Source organism: Salpingoeca rosetta (assembly GCF_000188695.1).
Source record: "Salpingoeca rosetta unplaced genomic scaffold supercont1.20, whole genome shotgun sequence".
In the NCBI taxonomy this organism is placed as follows: domain Eukaryota; class Choanoflagellata; order Craspedida; family Salpingoecidae; genus Salpingoeca; species Salpingoeca rosetta.
In genome coordinates, this window is record NW_004754914.1 from 570,313 (window position 1) to 596,016 (window position 25,704).

Here is a 25,704-nt window from a genome sequence, read left to right on the forward strand (position 1 = left end):
ATGCGTGCGTGTGTGTGTGGCGGGATGTGTGTTGCTTTACGTCTGCAAGTGCATGTGGATGCTTGATGTGCGATATAATTGGATGTGCTGTATCATGCACACACCCACACCCCAAACATGCGCCGGCGCTGTGTTCATGCTTGACGGTCTTCTCATCCTCCTCCCCATCCCTTCGGTTCTGACCCGCCGCCTAACCCATCAGTTCGATCACGCATTCGTGGAAAGCACTTCCATGGTACGCCCCCTTGCACATGCTGCCACGTGTGCCACTCTTTCCCACACACACACACACACACACACACACACACACACTCTCTCTCTCTCTCTCTCTCTCTCTCTCTCTCTCTCTCTCTCTCTCTCTCTCTCTCTGTCTCTCTCTCTGTCTCTCTCTCTCTGTCTCTCTCTCTCTCTCTCTCACTCACACACACACAGTAGCACATGTCTTTTTGCACTTCTTCTTCTTGGTACAACCATTGCCTCACCCGCATTCCACCACTTGGGTATTCATTGCATAGATGTATGACATTGTGGATGTCAAACTCAACAAGATTGCCCAAAAGTTCAAGACCCTCACGGACTGCAAGGTGTGCCGCTGTGTGTGTGTTTGTTTGTTTGTTTGTTTGTTTGTTTGTTTGTTTGTTTGTTTGTTTGTTTGTTTGTTTGTTTGTTTGTTTGTTTGTTTGTTTGTTTGTTTGTTTGTTTGTTTGTTTGTTTGTTTGTTTGTTTGTTTGTTTGTTTGTGTGTGTGTGTGTGCTTGCCCCTGTTGTGTCTTGCATGAACAACCCTTGTCACTGACAGCGGTCTTGTTTCGTTCCATCTCCCTTCTTCTCTGTTTCACACGCAATTTGCAGGAGCAAATGATCCAGAGTCACAACAAGTACACCACCACCATGACAAAGTTTTGTGCAACCGGCTTTGGAGATGACAAGTCTGCGGTGAGTCACAAAAGCGTCGCAAAGTGTGACTGTTGCACAACCACCAACTGTACACCATCACAACAGCCCACTGTGTTGGTTGTGCTAATCGCGTGCTGTTCATAATCAAACCTCTTTTCCTCGTGAACACTCCGCCTTCGCTTCCACGCACGCGCACAACGTGCCACACTCACGCGCGTCCTCATCCATACATTCGCAATCTCTAACTCAAACACTCGTCGCACACCACACTAGTCTGAGGACTTTCATCGCCGGAGCCACAAAGCGTACGCACACAAGAAGGCGGCGCACCTCACCGCCATCAATTGCGTCGATGTCTTGCACGAAGTCATGTCACTCACAAAGGTGCGACACGTGTGCATGCTCGACATGGCTGTGAAAACCCTCACAGCACCAAATACCCTTTGGCTTCTATCACACACACACACACATACTCTCTCTTCCTCTCTTCCTCTCTTCCTCTCTTCCTTTCTTCCTCTCCCCTCTCTTCCTCTCTCCCTCCCCTCTCTTCCTTCCTCTCGTACTGCTCACATTCGCACTAACGCAAACACCCTCCCACCCCCTGCTTAAGGTTGACGTGGTGCTGGAGATGATGAAGGCGGTGACCGCAGAAGCAGCGTTCTTTAACAAGGGCGCCAGCATTGCTGACAAGCACATGCAAAAGATGGATGCACGCCACGAAATCATGCAGAATGTGCAGCTGCGTGCTGAGGTGAGAGGGTTGCGCGTGCGTCCTGATCGAAGCGGAGAAAGGCAAATGCCGTGATGGTCTTTGTGTCGTGGCCTGGCCCGGTTCACCCTGCTAGAATACTGCATGCAACACACTCCAAATATGTATGGACGCACGCACCCACACACATACACACACTCACTCACACACACACACTCTCTCTCTCCCTCTCTCACACACTCACTCACACACACACACACACTCTCACTCACTCGCTCACACACTCACTCGCTCACTCACTCACTCACTCACTCACTCACTCACTCACTCACTCACTCACTCATTCCTCACTCACTCACCCACTCACCCTCTTCACATCTACTTCTTGACAGGGCGCGCACACGATTGAACTGCAAAAGCTGGAGAGACTGCGACAAGACGTGGGTGCATGCATACATGGTTGAAGCAAGAGTCTCCAACGCTTTGCGAACAATTTCCGAGCTTGTGCACGCATGCAAACCACCTTCACCACACTCACTGGCACACACACACACACTCTCTCTCTCTCATTTACACACACTCTCTCTCTCTCTTTCACTCACAAACACACACACACACACACCTTCACGCTGCTGCACCGGTTCGTTGCATGTGTAACAGATTCTGTCCTGCTACGATCAAGAGGTCGCCTTCATCCCGCGCGAATTTGAGAAGAGGTTTGACGCCCTGATGGATAGCTGATCTGAGTGTCACGCACGTGAGCGTGTATCCGCGCACACGTGTCAATTTGTGCTTGTTCATATATGCCTCTCACGACAGATTTCCATGACTCGCAAGTGATGTCGACACTCTCCCTCAATACATCCCTTCTTCACACAATCACAACCACACAACTTTGTTTGCCTCGTGGCGTTTCTTGCCCTCAACCTACACCTCACGCTATTACCTTGTGTGCCCACAGCCACGGGTTGTCTGCAACGCTAAAGCGGGCTGTTCGCAAGCAGGACACTTCTCCACGGCGCGGTATCTCCCGCAAGATCAGGTGCGTACACAAACAAGACCACGTGTCTTCTGTGGCACTTACCGTTGTGTCTGCGTGCGTATGCGTGCGTGTGTATCTGTGTTGCGCGCGGGTCTGCGTGTGTGCTTGTGCGTGCAGTTGCGTGGATAGTTGGCCTGTCCTGTTTTGTATATTTACCCGTCTGTCCATCTACTTTGCTTCTGGCATGTGTCCCTTGTTTACTGGGTTTGCTGAGTATTTGCAACAATGATACAACCTCACGTTTGCATGCAACACACGCATCAACACACACACACACACAACGTCACAAACGACAATACGTGGCAGTGCGAGCAAGCAGTGGCGGCGGTCGCGACGCCGGGGCACAAACGAGCCCGTGGAGGAACTCAAGGATGTACATGGACTGACCATCCACCTCAAGGACCAACCGAGCGATGACGCAACCGAAGCAGCGCCCCCAACGCAAATCATCAAGGACAAGCGCGGATACATGTTTCGGTATGCATGTGTGTGTGCGTTTGGTTGTGTAAATGTGCGTATGTGCATGTTTGTTTGTGTATATTGCGTGTTTGTTTGTGTATTTGTGTGTTTTAATGTTTTTCAGTGTTTGGGGAGTTGTTTGCGACCTGAACATAGTGTTTGTGTGCCGACGCTTCCCCATCTGTTTTGAATCTCACAAAGCTTCTCACCATGCCCCAACTCTTTGCATTTCCAGACGTGTCGACAAGAAGTGGCGACTGGACTTCTTGGCCATTGAAAACCACTGCCTCGTTCGCGTCGGCGACAATGGTCGGTGTTTCGTGTACACTTTGCATCTGCCATCTGTGCAAGCACTCACATGAGAAGAATGAGAAGAATGAGAAGAGCTCGTGGTGTCATTGATACATGGCTACAATGCGACAGCACATGCCTGCGCCACATTACACCAGATGCGCGTCTCCTGTCACGTCAGTCGTCTTTCAATACTCACGTCAGCTCACCATTCAATGCCATGTGTCATCCCCGCCTCCGTCGTTTTATCAATCGTTGTTGCGTTGGACATGACACCAGGCGCCACAGAGACGCTAGTGAACCTGCTGCTCGCCACCATTCGCGCCGGAGACAACACCACAGATGACCGCCACCACTGCCTCAAGATCATCACTCCTTCCAGCGTCCTCCTCCTCCAAGTACGTGTCTGGTTTTGTTCGTGTACATGAGCGTGTATATGTGTATGTGTATGCGTGTACGTGCGCACAAACATGTGTATATGTGTGTATATGTGTGTATATGTGTGTATATGTGTGTATATGTGTGCGTGTGTATGTGTGTGTATCTGTGTGTGTGCATTTCCATCCGCCTGACACGCGTCATCTCACCCGGTATCACCCTCCACATGTACACTCCAACACGACCAACACAGGCGCTGGGCACGAAGGAGTACAACGAGTGGCTGCTTGCCTTGCAGCAGGGCATCGCCGACGCCCTGGACACCGGCAATGCGGTTCGTATCCATGTCGTACCATGCAACCCCTTCCACAAGCCCATGCACATATGTGTGTGTGTTTGTGTGTATCTATCTCCCTTTGTCTCTCTGTCTCGTTCGTGTGGCCAAACCTGTCTCTTTCGTTTCTCGTTCAAGCCCATAGACATGCCCTGCTGATAACCACAAATACTCACGGTGTTTTGGCCGTTTTGCTGGTTGTACAGGACAACAAGGACGACAAAGTCACGCAGGACCCCGTCGCGCTCCTTGCATCCATTCCAGGTGCACGATGCGTCCGTGAAGCACCAGCAAGTGCCGTTCTTTCATGCTGCCTGCTCCCGCTCCCCCTTGTCACCTCGCTACAACATGCATATGTCCTTCTCCAAATCCACTTTTGTATCCATTCACTCATCCATCCACTCATCCATCCATTCACGCATACATTCATCCATCCATTCATGCATGTATGCGCACCACCATGCAACCCGTTCCCACCCCCACAACACACGCGCACACCACTGTGTAGGCAACGACCACTGCGCGGATTGTGGTGCCGCAGATACTGAATGGGCGAGCATCAACCTCGGCATCCTCCTGTGCATTGAATGCAGTGGGACCCACCGCAGCCTTGGTTCGTGCTCACTACCACCACCACCGACCACCCTTGTGTTTGGAACATGTCTCACGCGTGTATATGTTTTGACATGGTGACGGAACCCCCCAAGTGCGTGCTTTGAACACTCACACATCCGCACAAAACAACAACAACAACAACAACAACAACAACAACAACAACAACAACAACAACAACAACAATAACAACAACAACAACAACAACAACAACAACAACAACAACAACAACAACAACAACAACAACAACAACAACAACAACAACAACAACAACAACAACAACAACAACAACAACAACAACAACAACACAACGTGATACGCTCCGGTTTTGGTTTGTTGACTGCAATCGCAGGTGTGCACATCTCCAAAGTGCGATCTGTCCACCTGGACCGCTGGACACAAGACACCCTCGAGGTGAGACTCAACGCAGTGCGCCGAATACTTGTGGTGCTCAAACATCATTGCAACAAGCAAGTGCCCCATTCACTCATGCAGACACACACACACACGCACGCACGCACACACACACACACACACACTGTCCCCCTCCCTCTCTCCCTGTTTCATAATCCAGTTCATGCAACAAGTTGGCAACGACCGCTTCAACGCGCGCTACGAGGGGAGATTGCAGGAGGCGGGGCACCAGAAGCCAACCCCTGCAACGCCAAAGGTGTGTAACAGTCTCTGTACAACGTGGACATCTTACCATCTCCATTGCTGTCACACAAACCCATGCATTGTGTGTACACCAGGATCCGCGCCGTTCAACAGCGTTCCACCGTGTGTCACAGCACATCACGTCACGTCACGTCGCTACAACTCTTCGTTCTTTCCCGAGTGTTCCTCACCTCGTTATCACCCCCACCACTACTGCCCCATGACCTTGCAGGGAGCGCGAAACGAGTTTATTCGCCACAAGTACATTGACAAGCTGTACGAAGACACAACCGTGCCCGACCCCGTTCCGTCGTCCTCGCTTGATCACGACAAGAACATGCTGCATGCCAACGATGATGACGATGACGACGACGACGACAATGAGGATGGGCCATTGGATGGCGACAGCGCCCCCAGTGCACATGGAGCGCAGGGCCACGGTGGCGATCACGTGATGGCCGCTGAGGACGGTGTGCTGCGGCGCACCCGAGGATCGCGGGAACACCGCAACCGCCTCTGCGGCATGCATGGGGATGATTGGGAGCAGTATGCGATGCAGCAACAAAGCAGCGACTGGACACAGCAGGATGGGAGCGACAGTCACGAACACGACGACACGCTGGTGGCAGTGGAGTACGCGTCCTCACTGCATCACCACCATGGTAATCAGCAACAGCAGCAGCAGCAGCAAACGCACGACTATTCGTCTGAATCGGACGCCAGTCCGCGATCACGGCGCCGCTCCTCGTTCTCCGCCTCCTCCACAGCAGGTTCGCCTTTGCGTTAGTTCTCTTGTGTGTGTCTGTGTGAAACTGTGTGTATGTGTGTGTCTGTGTGTGTGTATCTGTGTGTGCCTGTGTGTGTGTGTGTGCGTATCTGCGTTTTCCGGATTGTTCGTGCTTGCCACCTGTGCGTCTTCGCTTGTCACCTCATCAATGCTTGAATCATCGCATTTCCCTCTCGACCACGCGTTAGGCACGGTTGCTCGGCTTGTTCGCAACGCTGCCACTCGTCGCAAATCATCACCCATGTCCCGTTTCCGGCACCGTCGCCGCACCAGCCAAACGTATGCACTTGAATGTGGCTGATGTTTGGTTTGCTGAAGATAGCTTGAACCATGTGACGAAGAGATGTGACCATGTGGGGAGCACAACCTGCTCTTGTTGACTTTGTTTTGTTCTTTCATCGTCACTCCACAACCCATTAACACCCACCCACACCCATACACCCACCCACCCACACACACACACACACACACATACACACCACGATGCACGTCAATAGTGGTGACAGCTACGACGACGATGGTGACGAGCCATTGTGCACGGTGGAGGAGCTTGATCCTGCAACGCGCCACAGCATTGGCGATGTCAGTGAACGTAGTAAATCATCCCGCCGAAACCGCCTCAGGTACGGTGTGAATGGGTGTGGGAGCTGGTGCGTGGGCAGGGATGGCTATCAGCTTGCGTCCATCTGTTTGTATCTGCCACTCTGTGCCATTGCCATTGTCTGGTTGTCACATCTCTTGCCTTCATTCCACTCCCTGTCGTCCATCTCACCATCCTGACCCCCCCCCCCCCACACACACAACCACACACAACCACGCCAATACCAATGTCAACACGCAGGCCCCATACGCCGCGCATGCTGAAACGGTTCAGCTTGTCCAATGCCGCCTCCACGCGCACCAGCGGCCCGTCAGAGAAGAAACTCGCTCGTCTCCTCGACCACTTGCAAGGTGCGCATGTTTGTTTGTTTGCTTTGTTTTGCTTTATTTGGTTTTGTTTTGTTTTGTTTGTTTGTTTGTTTGTTTGTTTGTTTGTTTGTTTGTTTGTTTGTTTGTTTGTTTGTTTGTTTGTTTGTTTGTGTGTTTGTTTGTTTGTTTGTTTGTTTGTTTGTTTGTGGTTGTATGTGTGAACGTCTGCGGTGCCCCAGTACGAGCGTTGCTTGCGCTGCATGTGTGAGCCGATTCAATGCTCACACAACAGGCGTCGCTCCTGCTTCCCAACAGAAACACACAGCGACGACGACGATAGTCTGGATGAGGATGAAGAAGACGTGCGAGCAGTGGAAGACATTGACTTGCGCACGCATGGCGAGCAGCAACAGCACACGAGCGACGGCGCTCATGCCCGACATCAACACAACAACGGGCGAGACAGTAGCAGTGATACCAGCAGAGAGCGTGACGGTCGCTCGCGTACAAGAGCAGCCACCATTGCCAGCTCAACAAAGCCAGCAGCAACGCGGGCGGTGCTGGCCAACCCAGCGTGCTCCGCGCGCATGAGGGAGTGGGAGCCGGGGTGCAGTTCATCCAGCCTTCGCCTGATTGACGCCGACTTTGAGGCAATGGATCGTGGGGAGGTTGAACTCGGCAGCCGCGTTGGCTCCCCAGCCGTGTCGCTCACATACTCGACATCCTCCACCACGAACAACGACGATACCAGCCCACAGGCACATGACCCATCTCACCACAAGCAACAACAGCAGCAACAACATCAGCAACAGCAACATCAGCAGCAGCGCCGCCACCACAGCTATCAGGCAGCGGTTGCAGAGCGCACGGCCACCTCTGGTAACAGCGGCGGCAGCGGCAGCACGACGGCCTCGACGACTGGATCCGCAACAATGCCCAGGCGCCTTCACCAGTGCCCTGTGCGCCGGCCAACATCGCGCGGAACATCACGTGGAAGTAGCAGTGCGTTTGTGCGGGGCGCGAGCAACGGCGCACTGCAAGTTGTACACGGCCAGAGCAAGACGGCAGCGTCTGCAGGGTCGACAGCACACCCACCAGCATCAAGGACATCGAGCAGCAGCACGACAGCGACACACATGTCCGTGCAGCAGCAGCAGCAGCAGCAGCAGCAGCCAACTCGCACACCGTCGTCTCGTAGCGGTGAGATGTCGCTGTTCAGCAAGATTATGGCACGTGAGAGCGGACGCACGTCACCACAGGAGCCAGAGGAGAGCGTATTGCGTGAGGATGCAGGCCACATGTCGCTGGACGCGTCCATGGCCACACCCCACCACCAGCACGAGCAGAAACAGCGGCAGCAGCAGCAGCCGCCACGACGCACCCAAACGCAGGCGAGTGGCGCGTCGTTGGCGAGTCAGCGAAGCCCGTCGACAAAGAGCAGCGCAAGCACAACCAGCACAGGGAGCAGCAACGCCACAAACGGCGATAAGGACTTGGTCTCTCAACAACAGAAGCAACAGGCCACACACTTCACACAGTCCACACACACCACTCCCAGCACCGACACCGCCACAACGACGACGACACTTACCACTGATAGCCGCAAGCCAGCTGCACGGACCCCGCCCGGAACGTCGCAACAGCACCTGAGTGTGCAGAGGGCCAAGCGCGACTCCAACACGTGCGTGTCTGTGCCGCGTGCGACAGCACCAGAAGCAGCAATGGCAACAACAGCAGCGGCAAGCAAGGGGAACAGCCAGACCTTCATCAACCAGCTTGAGCAGCACCTCAGCCATCGCATTGCAAGCAAACACACGGGCTATGTTATTCGCCCAGCGAGTCGTGAGCGCGGCAGGTGAGACTCTTGTCTGTGTGTGTGTGTGTGTGTGTGTGTGTGTCTGTCTGTGTGTGTGTCCATGTGTGTGTGAATGCTTTTGAATGTTTGTGTGACTGGTTATGAATGCTTTTGAATGTTTGTGAACTTGCGTGTGTGTGAGTATGTGTGCCATGTCGGCCTGCTCGCGCTTCAGAGTCATTGGCAGCATTTTGGTTTGTTTCCCTCATCATCCCACTCACACGCACACACGCACACATACATGCATTCCACACATGGTGGGCCCTTGTTTTTTTGTGCTTGATAGTAGGAATCGCACTCACACGAGCGCTGCGGAGCGGCCTGCGGTGCCTGCCCGCACCAGCAACGCATCGTGTGGCGTTGTTGAGCGCAGACACACGCAAACGGTGCTCGGCGCATCACTCGATGCCAACACCATGCGCTTGCTTCACAGCTCTGGCAACACCAAGGACCAGCAAGACCAGCACGGTCGCAACGGCGGCAACCATCAACACCACCATCATCAACACCGCCACCGCCATGACGAAGATCATCATCAGCAGCAGCAGCAACAGAAGCAGGAACAAAAGCCAGCGCCGGCGTCCCCGCCCAGGCGCATGAGCCACGCTGCAAGGGCGGCAAGCAGGACTATGCCAACCCGAAGCACAGCCCTGTGAAGAGGACCAAACTAGAGACACCTTGGAGATGAACCATGGAGAGGAGAACGAGGAGCATGGAGGACGGAGGATGGATGGTGGTGGACAGACGCAAATGCATCGCTGCTGCCGCCACTGCGACATGACAAAATGTGTTACCTGCTTATTTCGAATGTTAGAGAAAGTTGTGCATTAAAATTCGGCAAACAAAGGCACACCAAGCTGGAACCAGAGAGGGCGGATATGGATGGGTTTGTGGAACCGCTGCGCAAGAGTGCGCAGAGCCTGAAGGAGCTGGCAGATTACATTGAGGGCGCCAGCTCCGATCCTCTGGACCAAAGCAAGAAATACGCTGTTGATGCACTGGTATGTAACTACCAAGAGGGGCAATTCCGGGCTGCCTTTGTTGTTTCGGGCGACTTTGCGTCTTGATTGTGTTTTGCGTGCTTGCAAGCAATCTCATCTTGCTTGTTTTGTTTTGTGTGTCTGTGTATGTGTCTGTCTGTCTGTCTGCCTGTGTATGTGTGATTCTGTCTGTCTGTGTATGTGTGTTTCTGTGTGCATGTGTCTGTGTCTGTGTCTGTGCATGTCTGCCTGTGTCTGTGTCTGTGTCTGCGTCTGTGTCTGTCTGCCTGCCTGCCTATCTTTCTGTGTATGTGTGTATGTTGTGCTGCGTGCTTGCATCTTTGCGTGTCAGAAACTGACATTGAGGCCCTTCCTTCCTTCCTTGTCCTGCATTTCCTCATTTTTTTCACTCTCATCTGCGCTGTACTTGCCGCAGGCTGCCGTCGCCTTTCAAGTCAACGGTGCAGCAAAGGGCTTGGTGAGCAGTGCTGCTGGCCATTGCGTGCATATTCACCGTGACGCCTTTGAGCTGTTGTTGTGGTTGGGCGGTGCAGTGCTCCACTACAATCGCCGCTGCTCTGGTCCCTATCCTTCCCTTCTGTTCACACGAAATGGTTTCGCGCAATCTTCTCTTGTACGCTCACATACGATGCGCCAAACGCGTCGTCGATTTGTCCTCGCTTGCAACATGCCAATGACAGAGCCGACAACTTGACCAACAGCTGCTCAACTGCGAACATGCCTCACTCTCCGTTTACTCCCTTGGAGAGGTATTGTGTGTGTGTGTGTGTGTGTGTGTGTGTGTGTGGGCGTGTGTGGGCGTGTGTGTGCGTGGGCGTGTTGTAAACGCGTGTGTGGGCGTGTGTGTGCGTGTGCGTGTTGTAAACGCCCATTCTGCTGTTCAGCTTGTCTTGGTGATGCTACTCTTGCACTGTTTCAACGCAGCGTGACAACAGAGACAGCCATTTCCGCTTCCCATCAAGCTGTGTGCAGCACAGGGCGGCCGCAAGGAGTTTTCCAAGTTTGCGCCCGCAAAGCGTGAGAAGCAGTTGCGCCCCAACTGGGGCATCAGACGTAAGTCGCTTCCTCCTTCCCCCTCGTTCGCACGCACTGCCTCTGGCGTGTCATACAGCCCTGTCAAGAACTGCGTGCCCCTTTTGCCCATGTCTCGTGTTTGCTCGTACCTCCTCATCCACAACGCACCTCTCAATCTGGACGTCATCTCACGCACTCGCACTCGCCCTCGCACTCGCACTCGCCCTCGCCCTCGCACTCAAACCACCGTATCTGTCCTGCCCCTCCTCGTTTCCCCCCCCCCCTTGCCTTTGCGGGCTTCCTCGCCTCTTCGTGCGCTGCCACTGCCATCTTTAGCGCCACACACGGCTCCGCTGCAAGGCAACGGCTTCATGCACATGGGCATCAACTACAACGCGCTGGATGGGTTGGGCACGGGCGTGAAGGACGCCATGATGCAGCAACCGCCGCAACAGCAGCAGCGCCCGCCCATGGGTGGCCCTCCTGTCAACGACTTCTTCTCTGCACCGCCGCAGCAACCGCAGGGCCAAGCAGCGCCGTCCATGCCCAGCGCCGACTCCATTTACGGCTCCCTGGAGATCACGTCCCGTTCAACGGGCATGGCACCAACAGAGAGCCTGTATGAGGACTTTGGCTCCCTCTCTGTGCCGCAAGCACCCGTGTCCCCGGCCGCGCCCCAGGCACCAACCATCCCCAGCATCCCCACGACGCCAGCGACGCCAGCGACGCCAGCTGCACCACCCACACAACCAACACAGGCGCCACCGCCTCCGCCGTCTATGCCTGGACCACCACCACCTCCACCAACAGCGCCCACCCAAGCACCGCCCCCGCCCCCACCAGGCGCACCCCCATCCGTGCCCATTTCCAATGACCCGCTGTACACTGACATTGACAAAGATGGTGCGTGCTTTCCTGGTCACCACTGCTTAGTGTTTTGTGTGGTTTGTGTGTGTGTGTGTCTCTGTGTGTGTGTGTGTGTGTGTCTGTGTGTGTGTGTCTGTGTGTGTCTGTGTGTGCCTGTTTGTGTCTGTTTGTGTCTGTTTGTGGGTGCAGTGTGCGCGAAATTGGCTTTGGGGTGTGTCACCTGATTCACCATTACCAACCTCCATTTGTTCCATGCACACACTCACGCGGCGGTAAAACGATGCTTGGACTTCAGATACAAGCGACTCCATGTATGGAACAGTTGTGCCATCCTCAGCATCCATGCCGCCACCACCACCGCCCCCTGCGCAGGGCGATGACTCGGATCACGTGTACGGCGTTGTCGCGCCGCTGTCGCAGCCACCTCCCCCGCCCACCGCCAAACCTCCCAGTGGGCCTCGCACCGTCATCAGCAGAGGTTTGTTCTTGCACATGCTATGTGTCTGTCTGTCTGTCTGTCTGTGTGTACCTGTCTGTCTGTGTGTACCTGTCTGTCTGTCTGTGTGTCTGTCTGTCTGTCTGTGCCTGTGTCTGTGTATCCTTTTTTTGTGTGCAGGTGTTCCGCACATTGGTTGTCCATGCATGCTTGCAAGCACAGCGCGCGCATGCCTCACCCCCAATGCTTGTCTTGTTCGCTGCAGCCATTGTGCAGTACGACTACACTGCGACGGCGCCTGACGAGCTTGATCTGGAGGAGGAGCAAGAGGTGGAGGTGCTGTTGAAGAATGAGGACGGGTGGTTTCTTGGGCGCATCGTTGGAACAGAGAAGGAGGGCGTGTTCCCAGGCAACTACGTGGAGGAAGTCGACGACTCAAACTGCTGACGTGCTGAAATCACTTTGCTTTTGTTTGTTCTTGTTTACTTGTGCTCGTGCAGTTCTCTGTGTGCCTTTCCTCTGTCTTGGTTTGTGTGTTGTTTGCCTTTTGCCTTTTAAGTGGTTCGTTCATCCTCAACATACAAGTGACGGTTGTGTACATTGACAAAGCAGCGCGGCTTGTGCCACAGAGAGAGAGAGAGAGAGAGAGAGAGATCCACACACACACACACACACACACAGATCCACACGATATGCAAACACAGTTCAATTACACGCGCGCGTGCGTGTGCTGAACCTGCAGCTGTGGCGACCACTGCTCCTAAATATGCATCTTATGGCGAAGCAGCGAGTCCGCAAAGTCGTCCAGGTGTACAAGTTGCATCTGCATTGCGACACTGTGAGTGAAGCGGTAGCAACCATGCCTGCATGCACGCGTGAAAGCGCACGTACAAGGCACAGAGAGAGAGAGAGAGAGGTACAACACCCCCCCCCCCCGCACATTCACTCACACATACATGCACACGCATACACACGCCTACGCACCTGAGAGGGGTACTTGTGTTTCAAGGTGACAAAGTTGTCGCTGAGGTTGCTCTGCCAGCTCACGACTTCCACGCCCCACCCTTCCTCCAGCGCAAGCACGGCGCACTGAACCACAACCAACCACGACACGCGTGCATGATGGAAGTTGGGTGTTGGATGTTGGGTGCGCATCAGGCTCAAAGTGACGACAAAGATGCAAGCACCAGACGCAACACGCAACACAAAGCGACGCAGACAGTGACAGAATGCGCCCATCAACCTAAGGTGGGGCACACACACACACACACACATGTCGAACCTTGAAGAAGGATGTGCTGTTGTTGCCAGAGTTGTCGTTGCCATCACCGGTCACAAGTGTGAGCACGTGGTTTGCGCCCTCGGCCTGAGAGAACTCGCTATGCACAGATATCGCATCTTCGTTTGCGGTGAAGCGAGCTTGTGGGCTGGTACTGCGGCCGTGCTTGCTATGGCGCACTTGCAACAGGCACTGCAACACCTGCGCATGCATCTTGTCATCCACCAAGACCTGTATCAAGTTGTGCGTCGATGAGAGGAAATTGGCGCAACAAACGGTGCCAGGTGCAGCATGACACACGCCACGGAACTGCATGTCACAATGATGGCGGTGATTCTCATCACGAACATCGCTGTACAGCCCACCTCTGACGTGTGGCGATCAAAGCTCCGCACAACAAACCCACGCGACCTGCATTGACACCGCGTAAAACGTTAACACGCGCAAGTAGACATTGCAGGCGATGTCCGCCCAGAACGACAGCCACACGTGAAGACACTTGCAAAACACACACAGACACGCTCACTCACCCACTCACTCACTCACTCACTTGCTCACCCACTCAGCCCAGAACGACAGCCACACGTGAAGACACTTGCAAAACACACACAGACACGCTCACTCACCCACTCACTCACTCACTCATTCACTTACTCACTCACAAACACCCTCACACTCACTCAAGCACTCACTCATTCACTCACAAACACCCACCCACCCACACACACACACACACACACACTATTACTCACGCACACGCACTCGCTTGATTTGGTGACCCACGTTGCTTCTGCTTGGACGAGGCGAGGAATGTGTGTGCCAATGAGCTCACATTGCCCGCATTGCCTGCTGTTCGTCAGGAGATCAAGCAAGTGGTCGCTGCGAATGTGCACGTCAGCGTCTCGCACCTCATGCCCGCCTGCTTGCGCTGCCAGCGTCGCCGCCTTTGCGCCCGCCATGATGTTGGAATAGTCGATGAAGCAGTGATAGATGGCACCGCGTCTGCTTGGCAGCTGCCGATGACCGCTGTTGGCGCTCCCACCTTCTCTCCCAGAGCCGTGCTGCTCCTGTTGCTTCTGCTGCTGCTCATGCCTTCGCTGCCGTCTGCGCTCGCGTGACAGGTACTTCTGCACCATTTTGTCAATGGCAGTTGAGCAAGCCTGCGTGGCCGCAGACGTTCCCACGAGCGTGACCAGCGCCACGCCCTCTGGATCCTCTGCTCGCGGTGGCACCACAATCTGACAGTCGTGCTCCTGCGACAACTCTTTCACTTTTCGCATGTTCCTCCCGCACAGCACGCCCATGCACCTGCACAAAATCAAAAGGTGGGATGGGTTGGAAGAAGAGGAAGCAGAAGGAGGAAGGGGGTGGAGCCAGGCGATTGGCAACATGTCCCATGTGAGCGTGGCAAACTGCAATAATTTATCATGTCACAAGAGAAGACAGTACAACCATCAGAAGAACCCAATGACAAGCAGACAGCTAGGCAGCGCACACAAAACCCTCAAGCCCTCGCTTCACCTGTTTGGGATGCGCACGAATTCTTGGGAAATGGTTGGAAGCTGTGCAAAGTCTTCTTGGAGGTCCTCTTGGATGTGGAGCTGGTGCGCGTGCAGTGCGGAGAAGCGCTGCATTGTTCCGCACAGCAGGGATTCCTCCTCGTCCAGCTCTGCCAACACCGCATTCAAGGCCTGCATCTCCGCTGCCACCACTTTGACGTGCTTGCATGCACCCAAACTTCCTTTCCCGCCCCTGACCGTGGCCTTTGTGGCCTGTCCACTGCTGTCTACGACTTTGTGCGCCACAGGAGCGCTGTCTTGGGCTGTTTCCGTGCTGCCTACAGTTTTCTTATTCTTGCTTCCCTTCTCTCGCGCTTGCACTGGCGCTGGTGCCCCCTCGATTCTGTTGGGAGACTTGGACTTCCCTCCTTCTCGTTTGTGCCTCGTGCTTTGCTCCCCTTTCCGTCTCACAGGAGACTTTCCATCCCCACAGGTTGCTTCTGTGCGCTCTCCCTGCCTTACGTCTTCATCAGGCGTCGCCTTCGCCCGCTCCTTTCTCCTCTGCTTTCGCTTTTGCTTCTTGGTGTGCCGTGCAGGCACCGCTTCCCAGTTGCCGTCGTCCATGTCAGCACACAACACCACAAATAAAATTGCTGACATTGTGGAAGATTCGCGAAACATTCCCAACAGAATTCTTGCCATGTTCGTTTTGCCTTGGCGTCTTGGTGCTGCTGTGTCGCAACTCGTCATTCACACACATCACACCAGCCAGCAACGTTCTCTCCTTCCTTCTTGTCTTGGTTGTGTCGACAACGTGTGTCTGCTTCGTGCTTCGACGTGAGACACCCAGCCAGCGTGTACGATTCAACAGCAACAGCAAGCGAGCAAACCAAGCAACCCAAGCTCAACAAGCAAAGCAACAGTCTTTCTCTTCTTTCTCGGTTCCACTCTCGTCAGGCAACCACTGCCATCATGAGTGAACAGAAGCAGCAGCAGCAGCAGCATGGCGAAATTGATGAGGGCCTGTATTCGCGTCAGCTCTATGTCCTCGGTCATGAGGCCATGCGCAAGATGCAAGCCGCTCATGTCCTCATCTCTGGCATGAACGGCGTTGGCGTCGAAATTGGTGAGAAGAGCGAGTGTGTGTGCGCGTGATTGTGTGTGTGTGTGTGTATGTGTGTGTGTGTGTGCGTGTGTGTGTGTGTGTAGGATTGTGTAGGATTGTGTATGCGCATGTCTGTCGACCCTCTCACCTCTCACTTCTCACTTCTCCTGTCTCCCTTCTCCCTTCTTCTGTCTCCTGTCTCCCTTCTTCTGTCTCCTGTCTCCCTTCTCGCTTCTCGCTTCTCCCTTCTCCCTTCTCGCTTCTCGCTTCTCCCTTCTCGCTTCTCCCTTCTCCTGTCTCGCCCCACACCAACCACCAAACTCACCGCGCACGCTTGCACCACTCGCAGCCAAGAACGTCGTGCTTGGCGGTGTCAAGTCCGTCACCATCCACGACGAGAACCCCGTGTCGTTGCGCGACCTTTCCAGCCAGGTTCGTGGTGTCGCTTCTCATCCGCTCTCGCCCTCTGCTGTCGACTGCCGTTTCCTTGTCGACGCGCAAAGCCGTGAAACCACCACCAGAATGAGAACCCAAGTCATGAGATGCATTGTTTGTGGCTGACAAACTCGCACGTTGACACTTGTGGTTGCCTGCTTGCCTCTTGCGCCCTGCCCCCCCCCCCCCTTTTCTCTCTCTTGCAGTTCTTCTTGCGCGAGGCCGATGTGGGCAAGAACCGCGCGGCCGTGACCGCAGACCGCCTCGGCGAGCTCAACCCGTACGTGCCTGTCAAGGTGCTGACAGGCGAGCTGACAGAGGAGGCCATCAAGCCCTTCTCCGTGATTGTGCTCACTGCCAGCACGCTGGACGAGCAGCTCCGCATCGACGCCGCCGCCCGCGCCTCCAAGAAGGCCGTCGTCGTCGCCGAGACCCGTGGCCTCTTCGGGTGCGTGCGTGCGCTCGTGCGTGTTGTTGATGCGACAAAAGCAGTGTCAGAGGAACAGGGTGGAGACAAAGCAAGACAGTCAACAGTGCACTGTGATCACTGCTGCTGCTGCTGCTGCTGCTACTGCTACTGCTGCTGCTTTTTTTGTGACTGACTCTTTTGCAGTGGTCGCAAAGTCTGCTTGCAAAGACACTTGGCCCAGTCCCCTAGTTGTGTCTCACCTTGTCAGCAACTTGCCTTGGTTTTGTGTCTTGCTCCTGTTTGTTGTTTTGCTTCAACGTGTTTCGCCCTCGCCCTTTCTGTGGTGTACAGGCAAGTGTTTTGCGACTTTGGCCCGTCGTTTGTGGTTACGGATGCCAATGGCGAGGAGCCCGCGAGCGTGATGCTTGCCTCCATCTCCCGCGACAAGGACGGCATTGTCACGTGCCACGACGAGGGCCGCCACGGGTTTGAGGACGGCGACTACGTTGTGTTCTCCGAGGTGCAGGGCATGACGGAGCTGAACGACGGGAAGCCGCGCAAGATCACCGTCAAGGGCCCGTTTACCTTCTCCATCGGCGACACCACCAACATGTCCGAGTACGTCCGTGGCGGTGTGGCCACGCAGGTCAAGCAGCCGACCACCGTCACCTTCGTAAGTGGCCCCCACCGAAACAACACACATGCATGCTTGTTCGCGTGTATGTGTGTGTGTGTGTGTGCGTGCGTGTGTGTGTATGTGTGTTGTTTGTTTGTTTGTGTGTGTGTGTGTGTGTGTGTGTGTGTGTGTGTGTGTGCGACCCTGTCTGTTGCTTGTGTGTGCGAATGTGTTTTGCACACAGTGCCTTCCACTGTTGTTTCCTCCGACCGCACCATGCGTGCTCACTCGTGCCGCGCCACTTGTTTGCTTGCATGCACGAATATGTGTGCTGTGCAGAGCTCCCTGGAAGAGAGTCTGAAGAACCCGGAGTTTCTCCTCTCCGACTTTGCCAAGTTTGACCGCCCGCTGATGCTCCATGTCGCCTTCCAGGTCTGGGCACTGCATGACTGATATGTGCTTGGTGTTGGCTGCGTGATTCGTGTTCTTGGTGTATGCTGCGTGCTGTGTGAAAGCGTATTGTTTGATGCGTGCGGGTCTTGCTGCATCTTGGTGTGAATGCGCCCCTCATTGCCACACACACACACACACACACACACACACACACACACACACACACACACACACACACACACACACACACACACACACACATGTATATGCACGCATGTATATGCATGCAGGCACTGGATGCGTTCCGCAAGCAGGAGGGCCGCCTCCCGCAGGCCGGCAGCAGCGGTGACGGGGACAAGTTCATGGCGCTTTTCAACGACATGAACAGCAAGCGCGAGTCCAAGGCGGAGGTGGACGAGCGGGTGCTGCGGCTGTTTGCGTCGCAGGCCACCGGCAGCGTCTCCCCAATGGACACCGTCATCGGCGGCATTGCCGCCCAGGAAGTCATGAAGGTGCGTATGTGTGCTTGTGCTTGTGCTTGTACTTGTGCTTGTACTTGTGCTTGTGCTTGTGCTTGTGCTTGTGCTTGTGTTGTTGGGTGTGCACGTTAGCGTTGTGGTTGTTGCTCAACTTGGAGACCCAAGCAAGTGCATCAAATTAATCCCCGCCTTCCCTCCCGTTTCAACACACGATGCCATGTTGCAAACGGGTTCCAGGCGTGCAGCGGCAAGTTCATGCCCATCCGCCAGCACTTTTACTTTGACAGCCTCGAGTGTCTGCCGGAGGAGGGCGACCCAACGGACCTCGACCCGGTGAGCACGCAGTGGCCCTTGTGATCGTGGTCGAGGGCCTTGCACTGCAGAGCTCTTTGCAACCACGCGTGCTTGCATGCACACATGCACACGCACATGCACACACTCATGCCCAGCAATACAAACCCATGTCCTGCACACGAACAGACTGGCACGCGGTACGACGGGCTGATTGCCACGTTTGGGCAGACGTTTTTGAAGAAGCTGAAGCAGCAGAAGTGGTTCCTTGTTGGTGCGGGCGCCATCGGCTGCGAGCTCCTCAAGGTCTTTGCCATGCTTGGCCTCAGCGCAAGTGAGGAAGGAAAGGTACGCAGCAAAGAGTGTGTGTCAGGGCTTTATCTATCTGTGTGCATGCATGTGTGTGTGTATTGACGTGCGTGCGCGCGTGCGCGCGTGTGTGCGCGCGTGTGTGCGTGTGTGTGTGTTGACGTGTGTGTGTGTGTTGACGTGCGTGTGTGTGCGTGTTGGATACTCGATGCTGTGTTTGTTGTTGACTTGCAATCATATCGAGGCGTCACCTCACCCCACTCATCTTCCGCCAATGCCTGTCTCCTCTTCGTGTTTCGACACGGTCTGTACCGCGACAGCTGATTGTGACGGACATGGACACAATTGAGAAGTCCAACCTCAACCGCCAGTTCCTCTTCCGCCCCTGGGACGTCACCGTACGTTGTTTCGCACTCGCGCCCTTGCATGTGTGTGTGTCTGTGTGTCTGTCTGTGTGTGTGTGTGTGTGTGTGTGTGTGTTCGTTGCCAGGCACAGACACAAACTAGGCCCGGTGCTATTGGCTTTGACGCTGCTTGGTCGACTCGCGCATACCATCATCTCACCCTTGACCACCTCTCTCTCCACTTGTTCTCTCGAAACACAACAGAAACTCAAGTCTGACGTCGCAGCTGCGGCCGCCAAGGCCATGAACCCCGAGCTCAACGTCGTTGCACACGCCAACAAAGTTGGCCCCGACACCGAAGGTGCGAACGCTGCCTGCGTGAGTGCTGTGTGTTTGTTTGAATGTTGTTTTGTAGTTTGTTTTTGCGCGCTGTGGCGGGCCACACTTTGATTCCTCGTCATCGCTGACCATGTTTTGTGTTGCTGTGCCGGGTGGGGTGCACACAGCGCTGTACAACGACGAGTTCTTTGAGAGCCTGGACGGCGTCGCCAATGCGCTCGATAACGTCGAAGCACGTAAGTTGCAGCAATATCGACCCAGTAAACAGCAGCATCGCCCCCTCCCTCGCGTCTCTTGTGCAGCAACCGCTACCGCATTGGCGTGGTGGTTTCGCTCTCTCTCTCTCTCTCTCTGTGTATGTGTCTTTCTCTCTGTCTTTCTCTCTCTCTCTCTCTCTCTCTGTGTATATGTCTTTCTCTCTGTCTTTCTCTCTCTCTCTCTCTCTCTGTCTCTCTCTCTCTCTCCCTCTGTCTGTGTGTGTGTCTCTCTCTCTGTCTCTGTCTCTGCCTCTCTTTCTCTTTCTTTGCGTGCTCTGTCACTCATGCTGCCTCGCTACCCTGATTGCGTGCTGCTTGGCATCTGTGTGTTGTGCAGGCCAGTACATGGACTCGCGGTGTGTGTTCTACGAGAAGCCGCTGCTTGAGTCTGGCACGCTCGGCACCAAGGGCAACACCCAGGTTGTCATCCCGCACCTCACAGAGTCGTACTCCTCCTCCCAAGGTGTGCAATACACGCGTACGCACGCACGCATGCATGAATGCACAGCCTGTGTGAGAGGAATGCGTGGTCCTGTGCTCTTGTGTGCGCAACCTCAACCTCAACCACACACACACTCTCTCTCTCTCACACTACACGAATTTGTTCGTTCTCCGTATCACCACACACACACACACACGCATACACACACACACACACACACACACACACACACACACACACACACACACACACACACACACACACACACACACAGATCCTCCTGAGAAGTCGATTCCGCTGTGCACGCTGAAGAGCTTCCCGTACAAGATTGAGCACACGCTGCAGTGGGCTCGCGACCTGTTTGAGGTCATGTTCAAGCAGACGCCCGAGAACGTCAACATGTACCTCCGCCAGAGCGACTACCTGGAGAACGTCATGAAGAAGCCCGGCTCTGAACCTCTGGAGACGCTCGAGTCTCTCAAGGAGTCACTCGTCACGCACAAGCCGCTGTCCTTTGACGACTGCATCACGTGGGCTGTGCAGAAGTTTACGAAGCTGTACCGCGACTCCATTATGCAGCTGCTGCACAACTTCCCGCCAGACCGCCTCACCTCGGAGGGCGTCCCATTCTGGTCCGGCACCAAGCGCTGCCCCTCCCCGCACGAGTTTGACCCCGAGAACGTACGCCCATGCGCCGTATTTGTTGTGCTGTGTTTGTGTGTGTGTGTGTGTGTGTGTGTGTGTGTGTGTGTGTGTGTTCTGTGTGTGTGTGTTCTGTGTGTGTGTGTGTGTGTGTGTGTCGTGTGTGTGTGTGTGTGTTGTATGCGAAACGGTGTCTGCGGCGTTGCTTGCAACTTTAAAACCGCTGCCGCTGCGTTCAACCTGACACTCATCTCCCTCCTCTTCATCCTCCCTTGCTTTGCGTTATGCCCCTGCCCTGCTGCATTGTAGCCGCTGCATCTCGACTTTGTGATTGCTGCAGCCAACCTGCGGGCGAACGTGTTTGGTCTCAAGGGCACGCGCGACGTCGCCACCTTCAAGAACGTCCTCTCAACCATCTCCGTGCCCCCATTCGTCCCAAAGGAAGGTTCGTGTCCCGCAATCAGCACGCACTTAAGGCTGTGTGTGTGCGTGTGTGTATGTGTGTGTGCGTGTGTGTGCGCGTGTCTGTGTGTTTGTACTTGTATGTGTGTGTGTGTGCACTTGCCCGCGTGGGCACTTGTGTGCGTGTATGTGCTTTTGTACTTGCGTGTGCTTTTGTGCGCGCGTGTGAACGCGTCTACGCGGTGCATGTGCGGTTGTGCACCTGCTCACGACCATCGCCCAATCGGTACCTTCTACCTCAGGCGTGAAGATTGAGACTGACGAGAAGGCTGCGCAGAACCAGAACCAGACGCCCGTGTCTGACACGGAGGAGCTGCGGACCATTGCCGCGTCGCTGCCGCCGCCAAGCAACCTCGCCGGCTACTGCGTCAACGAGCAGGACTTTGAGAAGGACGACGACTCAAACTTCCACATGGACTTTGTCACCGCCGCCTCAAACCTCCGCGCCACCAACTACAAGATTGAGCCCGCAGACAAGCACAAGGTGTGTGTGTGCGTGCGTGCGTGTGTGTGTGTGTGTGTGTGCGCGCGCGGCTGTTTATGTGTCAAGTAGGGCTCAAAGCAGTCCTTGCTTGGTTTTCTCATTCCCCCCCCCCCCTTCTTTCACTGCTCGTGCAGTCCAAGGGCATTGCTGGGCGCATCATCCCTGCCATTGCCACCACCACCGCCGTCGTCTCCGGTCTCGTCGGCCTCGAGCTCTGCAAGGTGCACACACACACACACACACACACACACACACACACACACACACACACACACACACACACACACACACACACGCACACGCACGCGTATGAAATAAGTATTGCATTCGTACTGCGTTGCAATGGGTTGTTGCCGTGTTTTGAAATCGGTTGGTGGTGATGCTTTGATTTGTGCTCTTGTCAGCTCACGATGATTGGGCAACACGTTCGATTTCATATTATGTCCCTCGTGTGTTTTTGTGCTTTGTGTGCGCGTGTGTGTGCGCCCATGTGCAGATTATCAATGGCGCAAAGAAGAAGGAAACGTACAAGAATGGCTTTGTCAACCTCGCCCTCCCGTTCTTCGCCTTCTCCGAGCCCATGCCTTGCCCCAAGAAGGAGGTACGCGCTGGTGTATTCGTTTGTTCAATTGTGCGGCTGATTGCCTTGTCTAGCCTTAGCTTACACGTGCTACTGCAATCCTGTTCGCTTCTTCTCACGCGTCCCCTGTTGCTGTGGTTGTTCTCTTGTTCTTCGTCCTCGTGCATCTTCTTCCTCTCATCATTCTTCTTCTGCCACTTGCTTGTGACATCGTCAGTACAAGGGCAAGGAGTTTACGCTTTGGGATCGCTTCGACGTCGACGCAAACCAGACGCTCAAGCAGTTTATCGAAAGCTTCGAGGTCGGTTACGTTTGTGTGTCTGTGTGTCTGTGTGTCTGTGTCTGTGTGTGTATTTGTGTGGTTAATGGGTTTGTTGGCGCTGTGCGCCGCTCGTGAAGTCTTCTTTCTTCCCTTTTCCTTTCTTCCCTTTACATCTTTCTTCGCACTCACACCTGCAACAACAACCACCCCCACTGCTCCCTCCCTCCCCATGACCAGAGCGAGCACGGGCTTGAGGTTGGCATGATGTCGTGCGGCGTGTCCATGCTGTACTCTGGATTCATGATGTCCGCCCAGAAGCGCGAGCACCGCCTCGGCCTCACGTACGTGCAGCCTACTAATTATACACGCTTACGCAAGGAGGCGAGGGAGAGGGAGAACGAGGCCTGCTACTACTGCTGTGCTTGTTCTATTGCTTCAGGCGCAATCGCTCACGTATCATCATCATCATCATCATCATCATCATCATCATCACCATCATCATCATCATCATCATCATCATCATCACCACTCTAACGACCATTCCCTCGCCACCTGCTGCAGGCTGAAGGAGCTTGTTGAGGAGGCGTCGAAGCAGCCGCTGGGCGAGCATGTGCGGCGGTTTGTGCTGGACGTCATGGCCGAAGATCCGGACACGGGCGAGGACGTCGACACCCCCTTTGTTGTCGCCCACATTGACAAGAAATAACGACGCACCACGGCACGGTTGTGTTGCGGAGTGCCCTGTGTTTGGTGGCGCTGTAGCTGTCAACAATGGCGCTGCCTGTTTCCCTCCTTTCCTCTTCCCTCGTTGCTGTTTGTGTGTTGCACGTTGAACATCACTGTCCTCCACCGCGCATATCGTTGCGTGTGTGTATGTGTGTGTGTCTGTTGAGATTCTTTTGCTCGCTTGATGGGTAGCACCAGTTTCCTCCCAACCACAATCTCAATGTCACAACCCAATGAAACACCCACTTACGACCCACTCAAGGCATGAGCCCATGCAACCAACCACTGTATTGTTTGGAGGGGATGGGTTGGAGGAAGTCGCGCACGCACAAAAAGGCATTGATGTGACAACAGCGCGAAGAATAAGAACGAAGCCACAATGTGCGCGTGTGCGGTGTTGCGCTTAAAGGACGCCGCGGGCCTTTGCAACCTGTGTGAATGCGTCGACGGTGTGCAGAATCTCTTCCTCCGTGTGCGCGGCCGAGATTTGCACGCGAATGCGCGCCTTGCCCTTGGGCACAACCTGTAACACCACACGTACGTGGTTGTGGTTGTGATTGTGTGTGTGAGAGAGAGAGTGAGTGAGTGAGAGAGAGAGAGAGAGAGAGAGAGAGTGTGTGTGTGTGTGTGTGTGTGTGTGTGTGTGTGTGTGTGTGTGTGTGTGTGTGTGTGTGTGTGTGCACATGAGAGGGGGACCACAAACAAGGAAGAATACATCACCAACCACCGACCGTCCCAGAACTTGCTGATCACCGCGACTGCATTGCATCACATCACACATGAGCAAGGCACCATGCTGGGGGGGGGGGCAAGTGCACATACCGGGTAGCTGAAGCCGATGACAAAGACACCGCGCTCCAGCATGTCGTCAGCAAACTGCGCAGCAAGACGCGCCTCGCCTGCACGCATACACACACACACACACATTCACACACACACACATGGGTGAGTCGGTGTGCACACGGGCAGTTTGAGAGCATGCGCTGTTGAAGGAAGCGAGCGCCATGAACGGACACGAAAAGGACGACAATGACGGTGATTGCGAGGACACGCAACATCGAATCAAATCAAAACACACACACAAAAAACCAAATCTGAACGCGCTATGCCTCCCTCACCGAGCATGATGGGGCAGATGGGGTGCTCTGGGTCGCCGCCAACGGTGAACCCGGCATCAGCCATCTTCGTGCGGAACAGCTGCGTGTTGGACTGGACCTGCAGGGCGGTGTGATGATGGTGGCGGTGGTGGTGACGGTGACAGTGGTGAAATGATGAGGGGATGGACAAGGAACTTGTAGCGTGAGGTTGTCCAAGAAAAGCAAAGAGTGTGTGCGCTTCGTGTCTGTGCGGTGTGCGCGTATGGGAGTGGCACCATCCTGTCACGCGTGTGGAGAGGGCAGTCTTCGTGCCGCGAGCACGAGTTGCATTGCGCACCTTCTCAACGAGATCTGAGCTCTCCAGCAGCATGTCAAACACCTGATGGGAGGACAGCGGTGGTGGCGACATGGCAGTGAGTTGTTGGCGCAAGACCACACACACACACACACACACACACACACACACACACGCACACACACACACACACCATATGACTACATGATCTAACACGCGAATACACACACATGATCACACACACACACGAACACACACAAGAGCACGGTGCAGAGGAGCACCTTTGTGGTAGCGCCGACAACGGCTGGCGGGAGAGTGTTTGAGAAGAGGTAGGGGCGGGCCTTGTTGCGCAGAAGATCAATCACTTCCTGAGGGCCCGTCGTGTACCCGCCTAACGCAGCATCGTCGTTTGCATTGTCATTGTGGTGTCGTGGTGGTCGTGGTCGTGGTGAGAAGTGGTGAAAAGTGGTGAGAAGTGGTGGTGAGGAGCAATTGGGGATGATCAACGTGTCAAAGGTGCGTGTGGTAGTTGTGGACAACGTGCACACACAAGAATATGAAAACGTGGAGGTATGGCGTTCATATTGCGTGTGTGTGTGTGTGTGTGTGTGTGTGTGTGTGTGTGTGTGTGTGTGAGAATATCTCAGTGCGTGTCGCCACCACCGCTGTCCTCCCTCTGTTTTTGACATGCTGCTGGAGAGCTCAGATCTCG

General features: G+C 54.7%; 5 protein-coding genes across 5 annotated transcripts in view; 3 read left to right on the forward strand and 2 right to left on the reverse strand.

The window, feature by feature from the left end:
• PTSG_07620 (uncharacterized protein) overlaps positions 1–9,585 on the forward strand; it is a gene marked incomplete at both ends in the record, with an annotated part of 10,666 nt that extends 1,081 nt beyond the window's left edge. Inside the window, 21 exons of the mRNA XM_004991360.1 lie at positions 516–584; positions 852–935; positions 1,170–1,280; positions 1,507–1,647; positions 1,998–2,045; positions 2,266–2,321; positions 2,567–2,647; positions 2,954–3,124; positions 3,342–3,415; positions 3,677–3,780; positions 4,029–4,109; positions 4,316–4,373; positions 4,618–4,722; positions 5,074–5,135; positions 5,296–5,391; positions 5,611–6,148; positions 6,354–6,444; positions 6,663–6,788; positions 7,007–7,116; positions 7,390–8,929; positions 9,216–9,585. Of these exons, the coding sequence (XP_004991417.1) occupies positions 516–584; positions 852–935; positions 1,170–1,280; positions 1,507–1,647; positions 1,998–2,045; positions 2,266–2,321; positions 2,567–2,647; positions 2,954–3,124; positions 3,342–3,415; positions 3,677–3,780; positions 4,029–4,109; positions 4,316–4,373; positions 4,618–4,722; positions 5,074–5,135; positions 5,296–5,391; positions 5,611–6,148; positions 6,354–6,444; positions 6,663–6,788; positions 7,007–7,116; positions 7,390–8,929; positions 9,216–9,585 (4,116 nt within the window). The remainder of the gene's footprint in view (positions 1–515; positions 585–851; positions 936–1,169; positions 1,281–1,506; positions 1,648–1,997; positions 2,046–2,265; positions 2,322–2,566; positions 2,648–2,953; positions 3,125–3,341; positions 3,416–3,676; positions 3,781–4,028; positions 4,110–4,315; positions 4,374–4,617; positions 4,723–5,073; positions 5,136–5,295; positions 5,392–5,610; positions 6,149–6,353; positions 6,445–6,662; positions 6,789–7,006; positions 7,117–7,389; positions 8,930–9,215) is intronic.
• Positions 9,586–9,807: 222 nt separating this feature from the next.
• PTSG_07621 (uncharacterized protein) lies at positions 9,808–12,694 on the forward strand (the record flags this gene model as incomplete). The annotated part of the gene is made up of 7 exons (XM_004991361.1): positions 9,808–9,930; positions 10,346–10,387; positions 10,611–10,679; positions 10,893–10,983; positions 11,281–11,847; positions 12,107–12,289; positions 12,513–12,694. The coding sequence occupies 7 exons, from the start codon at positions 9,808–9,810 to the stop codon at positions 12,692–12,694; spliced, it is 1,257 nt and encodes a 418-aa protein (XP_004991418.1).
• Positions 12,695–12,894: 200 nt separating this feature from the next.
• PTSG_07622 (uncharacterized protein) lies at positions 12,895–15,674 on the reverse strand. The gene is made up of 6 exons (XM_004991362.1): positions 15,048–15,674; positions 14,310–14,834; positions 13,892–13,937; positions 13,530–13,757; positions 13,232–13,336; positions 12,895–13,070 (listed from the first exon to the last, which is right to left on the reverse strand). The coding sequence occupies exons 1-6, from the start codon at positions 15,647–15,649 to the stop codon at positions 13,008–13,010; spliced, it is 1,569 nt and encodes a 522-aa protein (XP_004991419.1). The 5' UTR covers positions 15,650–15,674; the 3' UTR covers positions 12,895–13,007.
• A 104-nt stretch (positions 15,675–15,778) lies between these two features.
• On the forward strand, positions 15,779–23,856 carry PTSG_07623 (uncharacterized protein). The gene is made up of 20 exons (XM_004991363.1): positions 15,779–16,151; positions 16,480–16,562; positions 16,772–17,013; positions 17,326–17,647; positions 17,930–18,022; positions 18,274–18,495; positions 18,700–18,795; positions 18,943–19,101; positions 19,383–19,460; positions 19,671–19,767; positions 19,913–19,981; positions 20,340–20,465; positions 20,719–21,125; positions 21,396–21,531; positions 21,791–22,032; positions 22,167–22,253; positions 22,529–22,633; positions 22,830–22,913; positions 23,112–23,215; positions 23,436–23,856. The coding sequence occupies exons 1-20, from the start codon at positions 15,998–16,000 to the stop codon at positions 23,578–23,580; spliced, it is 3,051 nt and encodes a 1,016-aa protein (XP_004991420.1). The 5' UTR covers positions 15,779–15,997; the 3' UTR covers positions 23,581–23,856.
• PTSG_07624 (glycine C-acetyltransferase) overlaps positions 23,739–25,704 on the reverse strand; it is a 4,885-nt gene continuing 2,919 nt past the window's right edge. The window contains exons 8-12 of the mRNA XM_004991364.1: positions 25,274–25,383; positions 25,035–25,076; positions 24,719–24,815; positions 24,423–24,499; positions 23,739–24,123 (exon numbers count right to left, since the gene is read on the reverse strand). Coding sequence (XP_004991421.1) covers positions 24,004–24,123; positions 24,423–24,499; positions 24,719–24,815; positions 25,035–25,076; positions 25,274–25,383 — 446 coding nt within the window. The 3' untranslated portion in view covers positions 23,739–24,003. The remainder of the gene's footprint in view (positions 24,124–24,422; positions 24,500–24,718; positions 24,816–25,034; positions 25,077–25,273; positions 25,384–25,704) is intronic.

Bases quoted from the DNA above. Each gene is read 5' to 3' on its own strand.
- PTSG_07622 (XM_004991362.1), bottom strand. From the start codon at position 15,649: ATGGACGACGGCAACTGGGAAGCGGTGCCTGCACGGCACACCAAGAAG. The intron at 13,337-13,529 runs GTTCGACATGTG...GTTGTGGTTCAG, and splicing joins ACAGCACATCCTTCTTCAAG to TGCGCCGTGCTTGCGCTGGA. The intron at 13,071-13,231 runs GTGCGTAGGCGT...GTCGCAATGCAG, and splicing joins AACACAAGTACCCCTCTCAG to ATGCAACTTGTACACCTGGA.
- PTSG_07623 (XM_004991363.1), top strand. From the start codon at position 15,998: ATGAGTGAACAGAAGCAGCAGCAGCAGCAGCATGGCGAAATTGATGAG. The intron at 17,014-17,325 runs GTGCGTGCGTGC...TGTGGTGTACAG, and splicing joins GAGACCCGTGGCCTCTTCGG to GCAAGTGTTTTGCGACTTTG. The intron at 17,648-17,929 runs GTAAGTGGCCCC...TGTGCTGTGCAG, and splicing joins AGCCGACCACCGTCACCTTC to AGCTCCCTGGAAGAGAGTCT.